The sequence below is a fragment of the Corythoichthys intestinalis genome, chromosome 2 (genome assembly GCF_030265065.1).
Source record: "Corythoichthys intestinalis isolate RoL2023-P3 chromosome 2, ASM3026506v1, whole genome shotgun sequence".
NCBI lineage: Eukaryota > Metazoa > Chordata > Actinopteri > Syngnathiformes > Syngnathidae > Corythoichthys > Corythoichthys intestinalis.
In genome coordinates this window covers 42,697,290-42,714,960 of record NC_080396.1, presented here as the reverse complement: position 1 = coordinate 42,714,960, position 17,671 = coordinate 42,697,290, and the positions used below count along the sequence as shown (strand labels likewise).

The 17,671-nt window shown below is 37.4% G+C and overlaps 1 protein-coding gene across 2 annotated transcripts in view; it reads right to left on the bottom strand.

The window, feature by feature from the left end:
- Positions 1-17,671, bottom strand: part of LOC130912490 (kazrin-like) — a 230,061-nt gene that overhangs the window by 164,204 nt on the left and 48,186 nt on the right. For both annotated transcript variants that reach the window (XM_057830614.1, XM_057830615.1), the window contains exon 2: positions 14,032-14,189. In XM_057830614.1, the coding sequence (XP_057686597.1) occupies positions 14,032-14,189 (158 nt within the window). The remainder of the gene's footprint in view (positions 1-14,031; positions 14,190-17,671) is intronic.

The following is a 17,671-nucleotide window of genomic DNA, read 5'->3' as shown; positions in this document are numbered from 1 at the left end:
GTGTTTCTTTTCTTCTGTTCCCCCATAACCCCTTCCTGTTCGCTGTTTTGTCATAATAAATTAGGTATGTTGAATGATCACAAAGGGAGTATTTCAGACTCTCAATGTGAAACATTAAAACTGTTCAGACTATCCAGGCACTTAGACTTCCATTCTCCGTGTCAAACAGCTGAACAGGACAGGTTTAAAAAAAAAAAAAAAAAAAAAGGCCTTTCCATAGAGTACTCCAATGATGTCTAGGAAGTTAACAAATCCAAGTTAACGGAGGATTGTGCCAAAATTCCTCTTATATTGTATGAGATCCTACCGTCCTTATGTAATTACACCAACCTAATTATAAACTTGTTAATATTTGGGACGACAAAAGAGATATTCTGCCCCTGCTGTCTGAACTAGATGAACACTTTGTGTGTGCAGGCTTTCTCCACCCCATCTGAGAGGGTGTTCTCCACTGCTGGAACACCATAAGTCCAGAAAGATCACGTATCCTACCTAAAAAAGCGGACATGCTTATTTTTCTGCAAAATAATTGTTAATTTTGCACACTTGCACTACGCACTGTTCTGTTGTATTTGACAGTATTTCCAGTATCTTTTTTTATAATTATTTTTGATTGCTATCAGCTCGTATGTCCTTTTAAAAAGGAGGATTTTTTTTTTTCTATTAGAAAAATGTTTCAGTAAAATGTTACACATTCTTGTCTATTTGCCACACGTTACATATTGCCACAGTTAACATCCAGGCTTTGGGCCTCTTTTGACCTCGTTGTGAGTAAGATTGTGACTTCTGATTAAACAAACTAAATGCTAATCAAAATGTTTGTTCCTCTTTTTCCCCAAATTAGAATCGATAAAGAATTGAATCATTAAGCAATATCGATAATGGAATCGGAATCGTAAAAATGGAATCAATTCCCATCCCTACTCCTGGACACCTCTCTGGTGAGATATTCCGGGCACGTCCCACTGGGAGGAGGGCGCGTCCCCAACCCATGACACACTAGGGAGACTATGTCTCCCGGCTGGCCTGGAACGACCAGACCTCAGATAAGAAATTGGATGGATGGATGGATGGATGGATGGATGGATGGATGGATGGATGGATGGATGGATGGATGGATGGATGGATGGATGGATGGATGGATGGATGGATGGATGGATGGATGGATGGCCGGACGGACGGATGATTTTGCAGACCTATTATGTACATACTGTATACACATGAAGTTCAAACTTTTTTAGCTTTTGATTGTTTTACCTGTACTTCAACGAGGTGAATATATTAGAATTTATTACAACAACCAAGATTGTGGCATGGATTAATATAATGAAGTATGTACTGTACAATGAGTGCCAAGAGACATGGTTTTTTTTGGTTAAATCCTTAAGAAACATCATATCTCAAAACCTTTTTCTAAATTGGAATGAATGGAATTTCCACTAAGCTGTAGTCACCACCAAACATTGATTGTTCACTATATAATATTGTTCAACAAAAAAACATAGTCCGAAGCAAATGAAGAAGAAATTCAACATTTGTACTGGTAACATGTCTTAGTAAGATCATTTTTCACAGAGGATAAAGAATATATATACAGTATGTGAGTATTGTTCTAGCTGTCTACATGTGGCGTTCCTTTGTTTGTGTTCAAATACACCTTGCTTCAAGTGTTGTAACACTGTGACTAAAATGCCATTCTCTTGCCCTCTATACGCTTTCCCTATTATGCATTAGATTTCATTAGCGAAATTTAGGAAGAAAATGTGTGTTTGTTACGAGTCAAAAAGAGCTACAGTAATTCTCTGAGTTATACATTTAGCATGACAGTAAACCCCATCTGGGACGGGCAAAATATAGCTTGCAGTCTCTGTTATGAAGAATTGTTCACCATCTGCCAGATTTGCTTGCTGTGAATTGTGTGGCGTTCACAGCCACCATACAATACTCGGATCTTAAATGTTTGCTTATTAATTTACTCATAAAGCAGGGCTACTAACGCTGTACAATTTTCCTTCATTATCATTCAAATAGAGGATTCAAATAGAGGATTTTCATGATTTTTTTTTTTGGTTTCTAGCATGAATCACATCATACTTACAATTTTCATACCAGTTTATTTTGCAAAATGTTTCCTTGCTTTATTTATCTTATAAGGCAAATTACCCAGTAGGTTGCTAAATCATCATCATATGCAATCAATCATGCTGGAAACACTTAAATTACATCTCGTAAACACTCAGAAGGTGTGGTCTGATTCCCAGAAGAAAAAAACCATTAGATCTACTCAAATCACTTAAAGAGAGTGGCAAGGTTTCATTGGTGCATCACAGAGGCCTGCTGGGGTCAACGGATGGTGGAGAGCACCGGCCAGACGGGACCCAGGTGATGCATAATTCATGGGCATAAAGCATGTTCTGGACGGCCTGCTGAGCTATGTCCCATTCAGAGAGGGATAGACTGACCCAGCAAAACCCTTCACATACTCAATCTCTCTTCAGCATCCCCCAGTGCTCTTGAAAAGGCAAGGGGGATCCACTCTGCCATGACCAAGGCACATTTGGCACATACTGTATATTGTATGTGCATACTGCATCACAAGTATAGCCTCCCGACCCATTTTGTAAGACAGGAAGTTTTAGCGTCCCATTGATATTCATATTAATGTTTGCCCAATACACACATTTTGTAATTGTCCAGGACACGTTACGCTAATGGCTAGCACAGAGCTCAAGAACTTTAAAAAAAATATATATTTATAAATCACAAAGCATTCATGAGTCTAAATTTATGGTTGAAGTAGTGGAGGCATGAGTTTTTCAATTTTACTTAAAAATTTATCAGTTCAGCCTTTATATCACGTATTAAAATTAACAGATAGGCTTGAACTATTCTTCATCTTTACCCCCAAAAAACAATGCTAGAATGGTATATATCAGCATTTTTGGAAAAAGTTTTTATCTTGTCAGACTTCATTGGCGGTAGCTGGCAGGCTCCTGGCATACTGGTGTTCTATTGTAAAAGAACAAGAGACAAAATAAACAAAGTTTTGCAAGAAAAGGCTATGGGCAAGCGGTAACTTGTCGCCGGGGGGTGTTAGAATAGAATTGCCGCATAGAAGATGCATTCCCACAGACATTAAGAGGAAGTCGGTTTGTTGGCTTTTTGAACAGTTGCACAAAAAAACCTATAGTGCAAATGCTAGTGTGGAATTGTTGTTCAAGTGTGGCCTTTGTGCTGCTGCGACTGTGTTGGCCTGAATGCTGATGTTATTGCTTGATGCAAGATTAGATTTTCTGCAAGAAAATAAAGATAAAGGAATAGTAACTCACAAAACAAGACAGCACCTTCAGAAAACAATGCATTTATATCTTTTCAAGTCTGATTTTTATCTGAGAGGACAAACATGGGGGTGAGGGTGGGGAATTATTTACTTGGTAGTTATAAGAACTGAAAATGATATTTTAAAAAATTATAGAAATATGGGCGTGAGGGCAGAATGATTTTTACTACAGTGGTATCTCTACATATGAATTTAATTCATTCCAGGACCTGGTCTGTTAGTTGAAATGGTCGTACGTGAAGTGGGATTTTCCCATAAGAATACATTATAATTCGATTAATTTGGTCCACAGCCCAAAAACCTACTCTAAATCCTTAAAGGGCAACTGAAGAGCTTTTCGGACTTTGGTGTAATTTTACGAATATAAACTTTGGACGAGTTCGTCAAAACAAACATGACATTATCAACACGTAATTGCAAGGATAATTTGCGTTTTTTTTTTTTAGTTTTTTTGCACTCCGTTAAATGTCCCTTCCCAAACCCGGAAGTGTGACGTAAATTCCCCGACGCAACAGAAGACTAGTATCCACAGCTAGCATAGCAGCATTGACTGTATCAGTGATATTTCCACCACAGGTAACCATTCAGGATCGCTCTTTCGTGACGCTACCGATGGCAAAGGCTCCCAGGAAAGATGATCTACAATTAATCCCTACATTTTTTAACCTGAGGCGTCAGATGACGATGATTTACTTGACAAAGCAGATGTCCTCATGACGCCAATTGACAGGTAGTCGACACTTCACGAAGGGGAGAGTGAGTGGTAACTTACCACTGGTAAGCCTGAGCCCAGCATCGTGATTTTTCTATTTGAGAGAATGCGATTTACATGGTTGTATATATTTTCCAAGCTCTCCACATAGCTAAAACTGGATATTAGGTAATGGGACAGCTCCTACCGATCTAAATATGGTAAAGCTAGCCCAAATGTGGCTAAATAAATGATATGTTATTGATTTTTCAAAATAAATGACAAAACCCAGAAAATGTTTGCAATATATGGCGAGAATAGCGTGGTGCTATATTTCCGTGTTCAGAGTGGTGGCGAGGCTCCCTGGCAGTTACGTCATCAGGTAGCGGTCGGCAGGGCGGCGCATCCCTCGTTGCTATGGTGTTGCTAAGGCCATGACTCAAAAACTACGCGGCCAATTATTTATTTATTTTTTGGGGTGACTTTTTGAGACAACGAATGATGCATTTAATACAATTCAGCTGAGTACAACACTGAAGAGTGAAATCCGAAAAGCTCTTCAGTTGCCCTTTAATAAATACGAAAGATACAATTACAAATAGCAATTACACATCTCAAAACAAATAAATTGTCAATAAAAATCGTAATGACAATAATAATAATAAATCGGAAATAAAAAATCGTTTTTATTGTCATCTTTTAATGGTATTTACTTAATTTACCCGCAGAGACTATAGTTATGGTTATGATGTTCCGGAGGGGGTTGTTTTGGTCAAGAAAAAAAGCCGTAGGTTGTTAGTTTTTAACTATGTCCATGCTGGTTCACTTGCGTTTAACGTTGCTGCTGGAATGTAAATAAAGCATCTCAGTTTGGCTGCTTATTTTGACACCCCGTCACAGACTGCCGTCCTTGCTCTGTGCTACAACCTTAACTTATGGAGACTGGTCGGATTGATGTCGGAGGAGACAATGGGTTGAGGTCTCTTTATTCTCAATCCATATCAGCAAAAGGCGTTCCATTTCCTCAGAAATAGCGCTACGACGTTTAAAGAGAATAGTCGTCCACTTGAATTCTTTGTGCTTGAGGACCGTGAAGATCACAGACATATTTCGGGTGTATTGTCGAGCAAATTCACTGATGTGTACACCACGCTGATATTTTTCTATCATTTCCTACTTACCGTATTTTTCGGACTATAAGTCGCACCTGGGTATAAGTCGCACCAGCCGAAAAATGTGCAATGAAGAGGGAAAAAAACATCTAAGTCGCACCGGAGTATAAGTCGCATTTTGGGGGGAATTTATTTGATAACATCCAACACATAGAACAGATATGTCATCTTGAAAGGCAATTTCAATTAAAAATGCAATAGAGAACACATGCTGAATAAGTGTACAATATGATAATGTTACATGATGCATGAACAACGAAATGCGAATGTGTTAACGTAAAACAGCTATTAAGAGTTAGTCAGATAACTATAGCATAAAGAACATGCTAACAAGTTTACCAAACCATCAGTTTCACTCCAAAACACCCAAAATATCATGTGATATCATATAATAATGTGTTAATAATTTGACACATAAGTCGCTCCAGAGTATAAGTCGTACCCCCAGCCAAACTACGAACAAAAAACTGCGACTTATACTCTGAAAAATACGGTAGTTTCAATGGAAAGGGTCACCTTTTTCCTTTTTTCACCATTTGAACTAACTTTCTTGGAAACCCCCAAACTTCTTGGTCGTATTTCGAGCATGTCGTCATATGTAGAGACAAATGACGAGTACAATTTTACATTGGATGTCGAAAGGATGGTATGTCATTGCGTTCGTATGTCAAAGTACCACTGTATATACTGGACTGTCTCAGAAAATTAGAATACACAATATTCTAATTTTCTGAGACAGTCCTGTACATTAATCCACCATTTAAAGCAGGGGTGTCCAAACTTTTTGCAAAGGGGACCAGATTTGGCGTGGTAAAAATGTGGGGGGCCGACCTTGGCTGACGTCCTTTACATAGAACAATATACAGGACTGTCTCAGAAAATTAGAATATTGTGTATTCTAATTTTCTGAGACAGTCCAGTACCTATATTTTGAATAAGCCAGGCATGGATACTGTATCGCTCAACTTTCGGTGAAATTCACCGTTTTGAAGTCAAAAAGGGTGACCTATATCCGAGGTGGAAATTTTTAAAGGTTGGGGGGGCTTTTTTTTTATGTCGGACGCTTGGTATGCTAGCGGGGAAAGCGGCACAAAGCCAAAAAAGCGCACCAGAGTGGCCAAAACATTGACTTATTTCAACGAAACAAAGGGGGGTACACTGTTGTCCTGTCTCTTCAATTCCAAGCATGGCTGCATGTCAGCATTGAATGACCTCCTTAAGTGCTGTCACCCAGTTTCTAAGTCCATCTAACTTAAAAAATGTTTTAGAGAAGTTGCTAGGCCTGTCACGATATACAATGAGTCCACTTATCGCACGGGGAAAAAAAATTATTAGTCGACTAATCGTAGAAATAGTCGGCTGACTTATAGGGAGAAAATTAGTCGTTTGGGAAAGCCCTAGTTGTACAGTGTACCGGAACATATTTCCTCCACACACTTCTTACCTTTTTAACCCCTGACCCATTTTAACGCCTGATAAGCCTACAGTATACAGTATTTCATTCACATAGGACTTCATCACGTTAATGATCACATGCAAAGCAGGTTTGGTATTTCCACTGCTGCAAGAAACAGCACAAGAACATTGTTTAAGCTGACAACCAGTTCAGGGTGTAACACGCTTTCTGCCTATAGTTAGCTCCTGCACCCGCGCGACCCTTGTGAGGATAAGCAGTACAGAAGATGTACCGTATTTTTCGGACTATAAGTCACACCTGAGTAGCACCAGCCATAAAATACGCAACGAAGAGGAAAAAAAGATATACAAGTCGCATTGGAGTATAAGTTGCATTTTGGGGGGAAATTTACTTGATAAAATCCAACACATAGAACAGATATGTCATCTTGAAAGGCAATTTAATATGAAAATACAATAGAGAACAATATGCTGAATAAGTATACAGTATGATCTTACATGATGCATGAACAACAAAATGCGAATATACTGTCCTGACCAGAACGCTACGGCTCGGTCCTGGCTATACAGCGAGCTAAACTCCCAAATGACGATGCTGGACGTCCGTATAATTTGCTGAATCAATTTCGTCCTCAATACCAAACAGGTCTGCATCAACGTAAATAAATAATAATTAGGTGCTATCACAGCAATGACACAAACGGTTAGCATGCGCTCGCAAGCATTAGCACAACGTTCAAACAACCACACAACTGGCTCTAAGTGTCCGATCGCGGGTGGAAAACACACAGCAACAAACGAAAAGACGATACACACAGGCGTTGCCTCTGTAGAGATATTTTACAAGCATAAACAATGAACGTAGGTTCGCTGCCGTGTCTCTCTCTCTCTCTTGCTCATTCGCTCAGAGACACTGCGTAGCTGTCCGTCTTCTTCTGGCGTGTGAGTGCTCTTCTTCGCGTAAACAAGTTTGAGTGTGCCCCCACTTGGGCGTGAAGTGCCACGAACTAAAAGCATGCATTTCAATATGAAAAAGTCAATAATACAATTGAACACACATTGCCAAAGGCAGAACGCGAACGTAGTCATGTCTACTAAGAGTTATTCAGATAACTAGAGCATAAAGAACATGCTAACAGGTTTACCAAACCATCAGTGTCACTCCAAAACACCAAAATAACATGTGAAATTATATCATAATGTGTTAATAATTTCACACATAAGTCACTCCTGAGTATAAGTCGCACCCCCAGCCAAACTACGAAAAAAACCTGCGACTTATAGTCCGAAAAATACGGTATGTACTGTAAGTAAGTAGAAAAGCATCAACAGCAGTTATAGAACCTTTTCATAATCCATATTGACTAACTTGCGACCTCTTGAATCTGAAGTTGAAACCTGGCCTCATTATCATATGAAGAAAAGTTCATATTGACTTCATTTAATTTTGAAAATGAATTGCGTATTTTATCCTGTAGCCACATAACGTTTGTTGATGCTCGCGCTGGGCCATGCCGGATTGTTGCGTTTTATTTGTGGCATACGACAAAAGTGAAAGCCTTGTGAAACGTTTCCGACCAATGGAGTAGCAACCGAACGGAGATGCAATGCAAACGTGGGCTGTGTAACTACACACATTGATTTTAATGGCTGTGAATTTTATCCGGCTGCCATTTGCTGGCTGATTGGAGCCGGGACGAATAGACAACTAAAAAGATCTGGTTTAAACGCGTAATAAATTGCACTTACTGTACAGTTTGGATTTGACGATTTTTGTTGTTTTTTCACCCAAAACATGGTTGTTTAGCCACTGTTTGCTTTGCGTGAGGGAGAGGGGCCATATAGCCTTTTGAGGTGTAGTTCCAACCCCCTAGGGCCCGCCCATGGTGATAGGTTTGATAATCCTGGTAAAAACTTGAATGCAAAAGTCATATTGATATGGATGTGTGCTTCTATACTCTAAGGCAGGGGTGGGCAAACCGGTCCTCAAGGGCCGCAGTGGGTCCTGGTCTTTGTTACACCTGATCCAGCACAGGCAGTTTAACCAATGAGAGGTCCGGGGAAACAAGAAGCACCTGACTGCAATCAACTGATTGCACTTGTAAGACACCAGATTGGTGAAAAGGTGTCCTCTAGATGGGTTGCAATGAAAACCAGCACCCACTGTGGCCCTTTGTGGAATAGTTTGCCCACCCCTGCTCTAAGGCAGTTATTGTATTGCACTATAAATTCATATTTAACTGAATTTTATCGGTGAAAGCATACTCTGGCATCAGCAAATGAGGTTGTGGCAGCAGGGAGAATTAATCTGAACATTAGTATCAGCCATAAAACTAAAGGTGAAAAGCTGAATAAATGCTCTTGAGAAGCATATTTACTGTAGATTACTTAATACAGCACACGTTCATATAACCTACTGGCATCAGTGACAGCAATCTTAAATAGGATATCCCTAAATAAATGATCAAATTTAACAGTTTGTTAAATTGTAATTACAAATAATATTAATGATACTAAAAAGGTAACGGTGTAGATATGTAACACAAACAAACTGATTTGGATATACTGTACTCTAAAATGTGTTGAAATATGATATGCCTCTTGAAATTCATTAGGATTTTTCTATTTTTTTGGTCCCGATTTGACCTCAATTTGAAACTGTTCATCAGCGCCTCCACCTTGGCTAAAGCCCAAATTCATGCTGAAGAAAAACAAGCACAAAACCACTGTGGCTATAGTGTTTTTCTGCTGATGCATGGTGCTGCTTCTCAAAGAGTGAGTGACTTGTCAGCAGCTCTTCACTGATGAATACATCAGCGTGGGGGTCGTAGGGAGTCACATTGATCTTATTTATCAGCATCTCTGTGAACAAAGGTCAGCTCACTACCTTGTTTAGATGCATCCACATCCTCCTGTCTGTGCACCAAATGCGCCTTCTCTACCACCATTTTCAACTACACATGACTGACAGCTTTACTTAATATAGTCAGAGCTGGTTCCAGCAAGAGGTAGGAGAGTCAGAGGTAAGGTCAGTGGTGGCAAATTTCCTTTCGAGATTGAATGCACAATATATGGCGGAAAACACAGACAAGGCTGAAAAAGCAGTTTCTGCTCTTGCACCCCTCTTTAAAATTACCTGCTGTATTTTAAGACAAAAGAACTGTTGTGTTTGATAGAACAATATGTCTATATGCTGCCATAGCAGATTCATGGCGCATTAAGTCGCCAAACTATTTTTAATTTGTCCGTTTTACCCTGGAAATCCCCGTTTACAGACGTCGCGCAACCGCTTTTGTTTCAACCAAGCCAAAAAAAGAAGGTAATTAATCGTATTTATTATTCTAAATGTCTATCATTTTTAGTTTAAAATCATTAATTGATGTCTCATATTTAATAAAAAAAAAAAAAAAAAACATTTAATTGTATTTTTTTTTCATTACTGTCGCATTTTCCCTAATATTTTAGATGATAAATAATCGATCCAAACAAAGAAAAATTGAAATAAAATGTTTAAAAGGGTAAATATATGAAAATGAACATCTCGACCATTCCTTGATGTCTGCGATTTCTGCATCGCAACGCTTGTTATATTACCATGTTTCAACCATAATATCCCCCAAAAATCCGGCTGTGGCCATTCACATCTGTGTCCTGACACTCGGTGATACATGCTACATGGAGTTTTTGGATCGAAACAAGGGTAGGATGCGATAATATCTCGTTAAAATCGTGGCGTCTTTAATTCTGCTCTCGCATGCTCTCACCTCCAGTTAGGGTTTTGCTGTTTAAAAAATTTTATTATTTTTTTAAATGCCCTCCTGTTCAAAATTTTTCTTCCCCCAGAAAACTGAGATTTTAAGCTTTCCAATGATGTATCACAGGTCCATATCGGAGAATTTTGAAATTTGGCCAAATTGGGGGTCTCAGGGTGGGGTCTTCAAGTCCCTTGAGTTTTTCCCGCCATATAGAAAATGGGGCACAAGGAGAGGCAATTTGAAAATCCCTTCACGAACTGCAAGGGCTCATTAAAAACACATGAAACTCACAATGCCGAATGTACTGCATGTGTAGAGGGATGTAGGCTAATTTGATTATTTTATGTCTTGTCTCATTAAATTAGTGAGCTTGGCACACCTACCAAGGTCTTTTCAGAGTGGAATCAGCTTCACTGACGGCCTTCAGCCAAACAATCAGTTAATCATTTAGTTTAACCCTAGAGAGGAATATTTGTTTTAGTGAATGTTGATCTTTGTGCTTTTAATGGCAACAATGGGGTGTAACAGAGGTTTGGTGAATGATGTCGGTGCCCTTCATTGATTTTGAGGCAACAGTAAAACGTCAAAAGTCAGTTTCCATGGCAGCGTTAAAGTTTTTTTAAACCGCATTGTAAATTTCTTCCTATCAGGGATTACCTCAATTACATTTGGACTAAATACTACATTATGAATTTTCTTCCTCTACAAAGCCAGTAAATTGTATGAAATATAAATGAGCAAAAGAAGAAGGAAAAAAAGGAATCGTCTTGTTTTTATGCCGGAAATTTAAAGTATAATACTCTACTACTATAAAATAGAATTATAAACCGGGAGGAGAATTGATGTACAAATCACTCAAACAAAATTCAAAGTACGCAAGAAAACTCAAAACATGTTACATTTTGCTGTGCAATGTGCATACACAATGGCAGATGTTTGGACTAGGGTGTGAATCAACTCATCAGGCTCATTTGGATATTTTTGAATAAGCAGCTCAAGTATACTCTTGACATTGGGAACAGCCTTTAATAGGAGCCCCCAGCCTCTTATATCAGGCTCTTCATTCTGTTCTCACACAAAGATTATGTAAAATTCTCAACGCAAGAGAACACATTGTAGAAAATAAAAAAAAACAATAGAAATAGGAGAAAGAATAATGTGCCCAAAATGTCAACTAATTCCTGTTAATTATATTTTATTATTTTTTAGATATATTTTTTTTAATACTACTTTTTGTTGAATCATGGTAATGTGCCTTGTCTCAACATCACATTGGCAGAGGTGGGTAGAGTAGCCAAAAATTATACTCTTGTAAGGGTAGCATTACTTCAAAATAATACTACCTAAGTAAAAGCAAAAGTAGTCATCCAAAAAATGTACTCAAGTACAAGTAAAAAGTATCCAGTGAAAAGTATACTCGAGTACTGTGTAACATTGTGAGTAACTGCTTATTTTTGTTTTTGTTTTTAACAATGGTATTTTTTTTCTCTCAGCACAAACTTATCTATATGAACTGTTGTTACTCTTATAATGTACAATAAGCCATTAAAGAAATACAAAAAATCTTTGAATTCATCAAACAAACAATTGAACAAGAGGGGAAAAAAGACAGAAATGAAGCATTATTCGTCCAAAGACCACGAGTGCCCCCTAGTGGAGAAAATAGTTCCCAGTTTGAATAGTGAATAGTTCCTTCATAGTTAATATTATGAAATTAAAAGGATCATATCTCCGGTTTTCCGTAGTCAATCAGTGCAAAATAAAAACTGGGAGAGAGGTTAAAATCCGCACTTTTGAGTCATACTGAGGGCAGTGCTCTATGTCAAATACTTCATTTTTTACGGTGCTTTAAAGATGCCACGTGATTGAACATGCTGGCGTGATCTTAGAACAGCAAGCTTGCGTCAGATTGGTACAATTGAGTCATGTGATTATTGTTGCAACGTCTCATTGGTGAAATTGGCATCACTGGCAAAAAAATAATAAATCTAATACTTAGAATAAAGTGGAAAAATGTAACAATTTTCGTGTAGCCCTAAGTAGCAGTGTAAGAGTAGCGTTTTTTTCTTCACAAATCTACTCAAGTAAAAGTAAAAAGTATGGCTTAGTAAAACTACTCTTAGAAGTAGAGTTTTCTCAAAACGTTACTCAAGTAAATGTAACGGAGTACACGTAACGCGTTACTACCCACCTCTGCACATTGCCACACATGTCTTGTGTATATAGCGGAAAACACACAGGTGACTTAAAGTTCCTCTCTGAGACCCCCAATTTGGCCAAATTTCAAAATTGTCCGATATGCATGTGTGATACATCATTGGAAAGGTTAAAATCTCAATTTTCTGGGGGAAGAAAATTTTTGAACAGGAGGGCATTTTTTTTAAATTCTTTTTTAAACAACTAAACCCTATCTGGAGGTGAGAGCACACGAGAGCTGAATTAGACGCCATGACTTTAACGAGATAGTATTGCGTACTTACCTTGTTTCGATCCAAAAACTCCATGTAGCATGTATCACCGAGTGTCAAGACACAGCTGTGAATGGCCACAGCTGGATTTTTGGGGGATTTTATGGTTGAAACATGGTAATATTACAAGGGTCCCGATGCAGAAATCGCTGACATCAAGGAGTGGTCGAGATTTTCTTTTTCATATATTTACCCTTTTAAATGTTTTTTTTTCAATTTGTCTTTGTTTGGATTGATTATTTATCATCTAACATATTGGAGAAAATGCAACAGTAACAAAATAAATACAATTAAGCGATAGTTATGAGGTAGATATCCGTTTTTATAAATCCGTTTTATCCTATTTTACAAACACCATTTTTTTCATCGTGATGTCGTTTGTTTAAAAGTTTAAAATATGCGAGTGAATAATTTTTTTAAGTTTTTTTTTTTTAAACGAAATATTAGACATCAGTTAATGATTCTAAGCTAAAAATGACAGACATTTTGAATAATAAATATAATTCATTATCTTCGTTTTATGGCTGGGTTAAAACAAAAGCAGTTGCGCGATGTCTGTAAACCGGGGTTTCCACGGTAAAACAGAAAACTTCAAAATAGTTCGAGGGCTTAATACGCCATGAATCTGCTATGGCAGCATAAAGACATATTGTTCTATCAAACACAAGTTGTTTTGGCTTAAAATACAGCAGTTTCTTTTAAAGACGACTGCATGAGCAGAAACTGCTTTTTCAGGCTTGTCTGTGTTTTCCGCCATATGTGTCAAATAATCCTATGCTAAAAACTCGCTTATGTTACTCTTAGTCCTGCTACTCAAATGAGGTTTCTCAGTACACAAAATGAAAAAGAATGGCCTGAAATGGGCCAAAGCAGATTTTGAGTATTTTGATATGTGTATGATCAGTTTTGGAAAGACAGAAACTTTAGTTTATATTTAGATATGGATATAGGATAGGCAAATGTAAGCAATCCGGTGGAATGGCCCTAATCAATGTCTTTTTAACTTTGCCGCACAAGGGGTGTGAAGGGCGATAAAAAACCCAAAACATTAGAATGTGGGTCTAGCTAAAAATTGTGTTCAAGAGAGATTTATATTAACATTTCCTGTAAATGTGGACTTTGAAGCCAAACATAAAGATATATTTTTATCCTAGCCCATAATGCTCCCCAAAGATACAAATTTGCATACCTGAGCATCCACGAGAAGGTGTCTCATCAAGGTCATTGACTTCTGTAGTGATTCCTTCTCTGGGGGACGATATGTATGATCATCTTGCTCAAGTGACTTGGGTCCCGTCACTATTAAACTTGCAATCTGATCATTCAGGCTGTTGAGTGACTGCACCGCTAGAGAGAGATAGACACAAAACCCTCAGATATACAGAGTATGCTAATTATCTTGCATAAAGACAAAATATTTTACTCATCTGTATGCTTTCGAACAATTTATATGAAGGCACTTTTTATTTTTATTATTATTTAGAAATATTGTGTACCTGTAAAAAGCGCCAAAAGGGGATGCTTGAATGAGTTTAGTGTCCAAAGAGGATCCATAGAGCCCTAAAGACTACTACATCTTTGAATAAACTACATTGAACTAACAGGAGAATTTGAGCATCTATTAGGTGCTGACAACTCACTAATACTCTGCTGGTTTAGTAAACAAATGCAAATTCCCATAAACAAAATCCATGTAAGAAGACCAAATCCACGTCGTCATCCTTGATTTACTGACCAAGAAAATTATACCACAGTAAAGTACAAGAGTGGAAGAACATGGTTTCCTAAACTGTCCTGACTATAAACACCCTGTCTCATCCAGAATGTTCCTGGTAGTCATCCTGTTTTTGTTCCAAAGAGTTTGCCCTGGTGTGTCCTTTCAGATTTCCTTCCCAGCTAGTTTCCAACAGTAAAGTAGTCAGCCCAACTGCATTTCCTTCTTCCAGCACACACTTCCTCAACCCTCCTCCATGTACAGTACCATTAATCCCTCTTTAATTTTTGAGAGGTCACTGAAAATATTTCAGAGGTTGCCCACGAGGTGGGAGGGAAAAATATTTTTATCATTATGTCAGTTTTTTTCCCCTTTTGACTGTCCTTTTTAATATTATAAGCTGTTTAATAACTCCTAATGCGTCATTATCCCTTTCTCCAGCATTGAAATTTGAAAGCTTTAAATTGACCAAATTGCCACCTAGAAAAGGTGTTCCAAGGCCTTCCCATATAGACTTCGAATCACAGCATCTATTGTATTGAGCTGTAATGACAAATGTTCAATTTTTTCCTAAATAATGACATACAGCTGGTTAAATCTGCACTGAGTGGGATACATTTTTGTCTAAAATTTGCGCGGGGTTTGTAACCATAAAGCATTTTCCCCCACACACAAAATCCCACGCTCACAAAAAAACAAGCAAAGCAAGACGGCATAGATGTATGTTACATAACCGACATTCTTTTACCATGGTTGACATTTCCAAGCAAACAAGCTTTGGCGACAGCGATAAGAAGGGAATGAGGGGGCTGGAGAGGGCTTTGTCCCCTCGAGGTGAGAGTGAAACAGACATCAAATGTTTGAATGGTGAGTGGGCTGCTTCTCATGCGAGTGAGCACCAAACACTGAGTGAGGAGACGAGTCCAACTAATTGAATGGTGAGCTGAGAGATAATAGGCCACCAAACTCATGTGGCCAGAGGATCCTTACTTCCTTTTAAATACTGCCATCTAGTGGTGTGACAATGAACACACAGGATAGTTTATTTTATTTTTTTTTTTTTCTTATGTCAAGTATCACCCAAATGTATTTAACATTACAAGTACCACCTTGATAATCAAGAATCAAATGTAGGCTTGGTGGCCAAACTTATTATTCTTAAAGTATATACTTGATATTATTGCAAACAATGCAAGACACTGTAAAGTTATGCAGCTTTAATACGAACATTAGTTATAATCACAGGTAAAAATGTTATCTGTATCTAAAATATGCCCACACATCCACAGATCATTTGTCCATGACTGGCGTCACAGGTTCAGACCTGCAAAGAACAAATATCATGGAGTAGAAATTGAGGTCAAGCATGAATGTCACCCTGCATAGTGAATCAAGCATACAACAGTCATTAAACTTTTAAACCAACAATACGCAGCTACTATACATGATATGAAAGCTTCATACATAAGCTGATTAAAAAAATAATAATAATAAATTAAAAAAAAAAAAAAAAAAAACATTTCAATTAAGTGCTTTGTGTCCAGTCAGGATCAATGTTTTGTTAAAAAAAAATCAATAAAAAATGGAATTTGACATGAAAAAGGGATAGCTCTGTTAATATTGTGCATGCACTTTTTTTTTTTCTTTTTTTGAGGGGGGAGGGGTGACTGCATAAATTACTGCTGTCTAACTTTTGTCCATTTTATCTTTAATTCTGGGCAGTGTAACTGACCAATGGAACAATGTGCAATAATACATTTGTATCAGTCAAGCTCCACTTCGCATCTGGTGAAGGTTCACTCAGTTTTATTCTAACTATTTTTTTGTTTATAAAATTCTTCATTTAGAACACCTCAATGAAGCCTAAAAGCACTGATAGTCTCCAAAGGTATAAAGTGAATACCAAATGTTGGTACTTACCTCATTCAGTTACAATACAAATGATGGTTCCAACATTCATAAAGCAATAAATTCCCCTAATTTACCCTGAGAAAGCATACGTGAGAAGTGAAAATCATTCCACATGACTTTTAAAGCTCATCGAGAGAAAGCCCAGAGTATGCAAAGCAGTAATCAGAGCAAATGGTATCTACTTTGAATAAACTCAAATACAACTGTTTTTTATTTATTGCACCTTATTTTGTTAATAACTACACATGTTTTTATTGATAGCAATAATGTAAATAGTCATGACAATAAACACACAAATGAGAAGTTGTGTCCAAAATTTTTGCCATGTACCGTAGATATCAAATTTTGCTTCAAATTAAAAATTTGCCAGATAACAAAGACATTTCTTCACAATTTGGGGTCCAGAGGAGAAAACATTACATCTTCAGATGAAGGTTGAATGAAACAATGTATATTTTTTGTATATTTTGTGTGTTCAATAAAAACAATTGTCAAAAAAAAAAAAAAAAAAAAAAAAAAAAAAAAAAAAAAAAAAACAAGACAAATGTCTTCAATGCATGGACATAATATATGTTAAATATTTCATGGAGAAACTATGACAATATTGAAAAATCTAACAATTTTTTTCAGAATGTTGCGTCTTCTGTTGTTTGGAAAGCTCAGGTTTGCAATCCGTGCAGTGACGTGCGGTGAGGTTCATGGTTGGTGAGGCACTGACTCCATTAGTGTCAGATTTCCAAATATATAAACCAAAAAAGGTAGCTTATTCAATTGGCTACTGGTTATTTCATATCTCATCAGCATTCTTCACAAAACACGCACACACGGTACATATTATCGATACGTAAAAGTAAGAAAATAACATGCATTTGCCCCACACCCTCATTGTGTTGGTCGTCGCAATTCTATAATTCATGCAACATAAATGAGAGTAAAGAGTGGTGTACAAAGCCATAGAATTCAATTCTGACCTTTAGTGAAATATTCAGTTGTTTTTAAAGCTTTTAATTCTGATACTTTAATCAATTTATTACAGATTGCTAAACAAAAAGTGTGAAAAGAAAAACAAAGACTATTTTATTTAAGGCCAAAATTTAGTTTTTAAATATTGTATTGTATTTTTCTTGGTCTAAGCTCTTTTTTTTTTTTTTTATAAGATTGAAATGAAAACTGTTTGTGCTCTTGCGCCTGTCCTTCACCACAA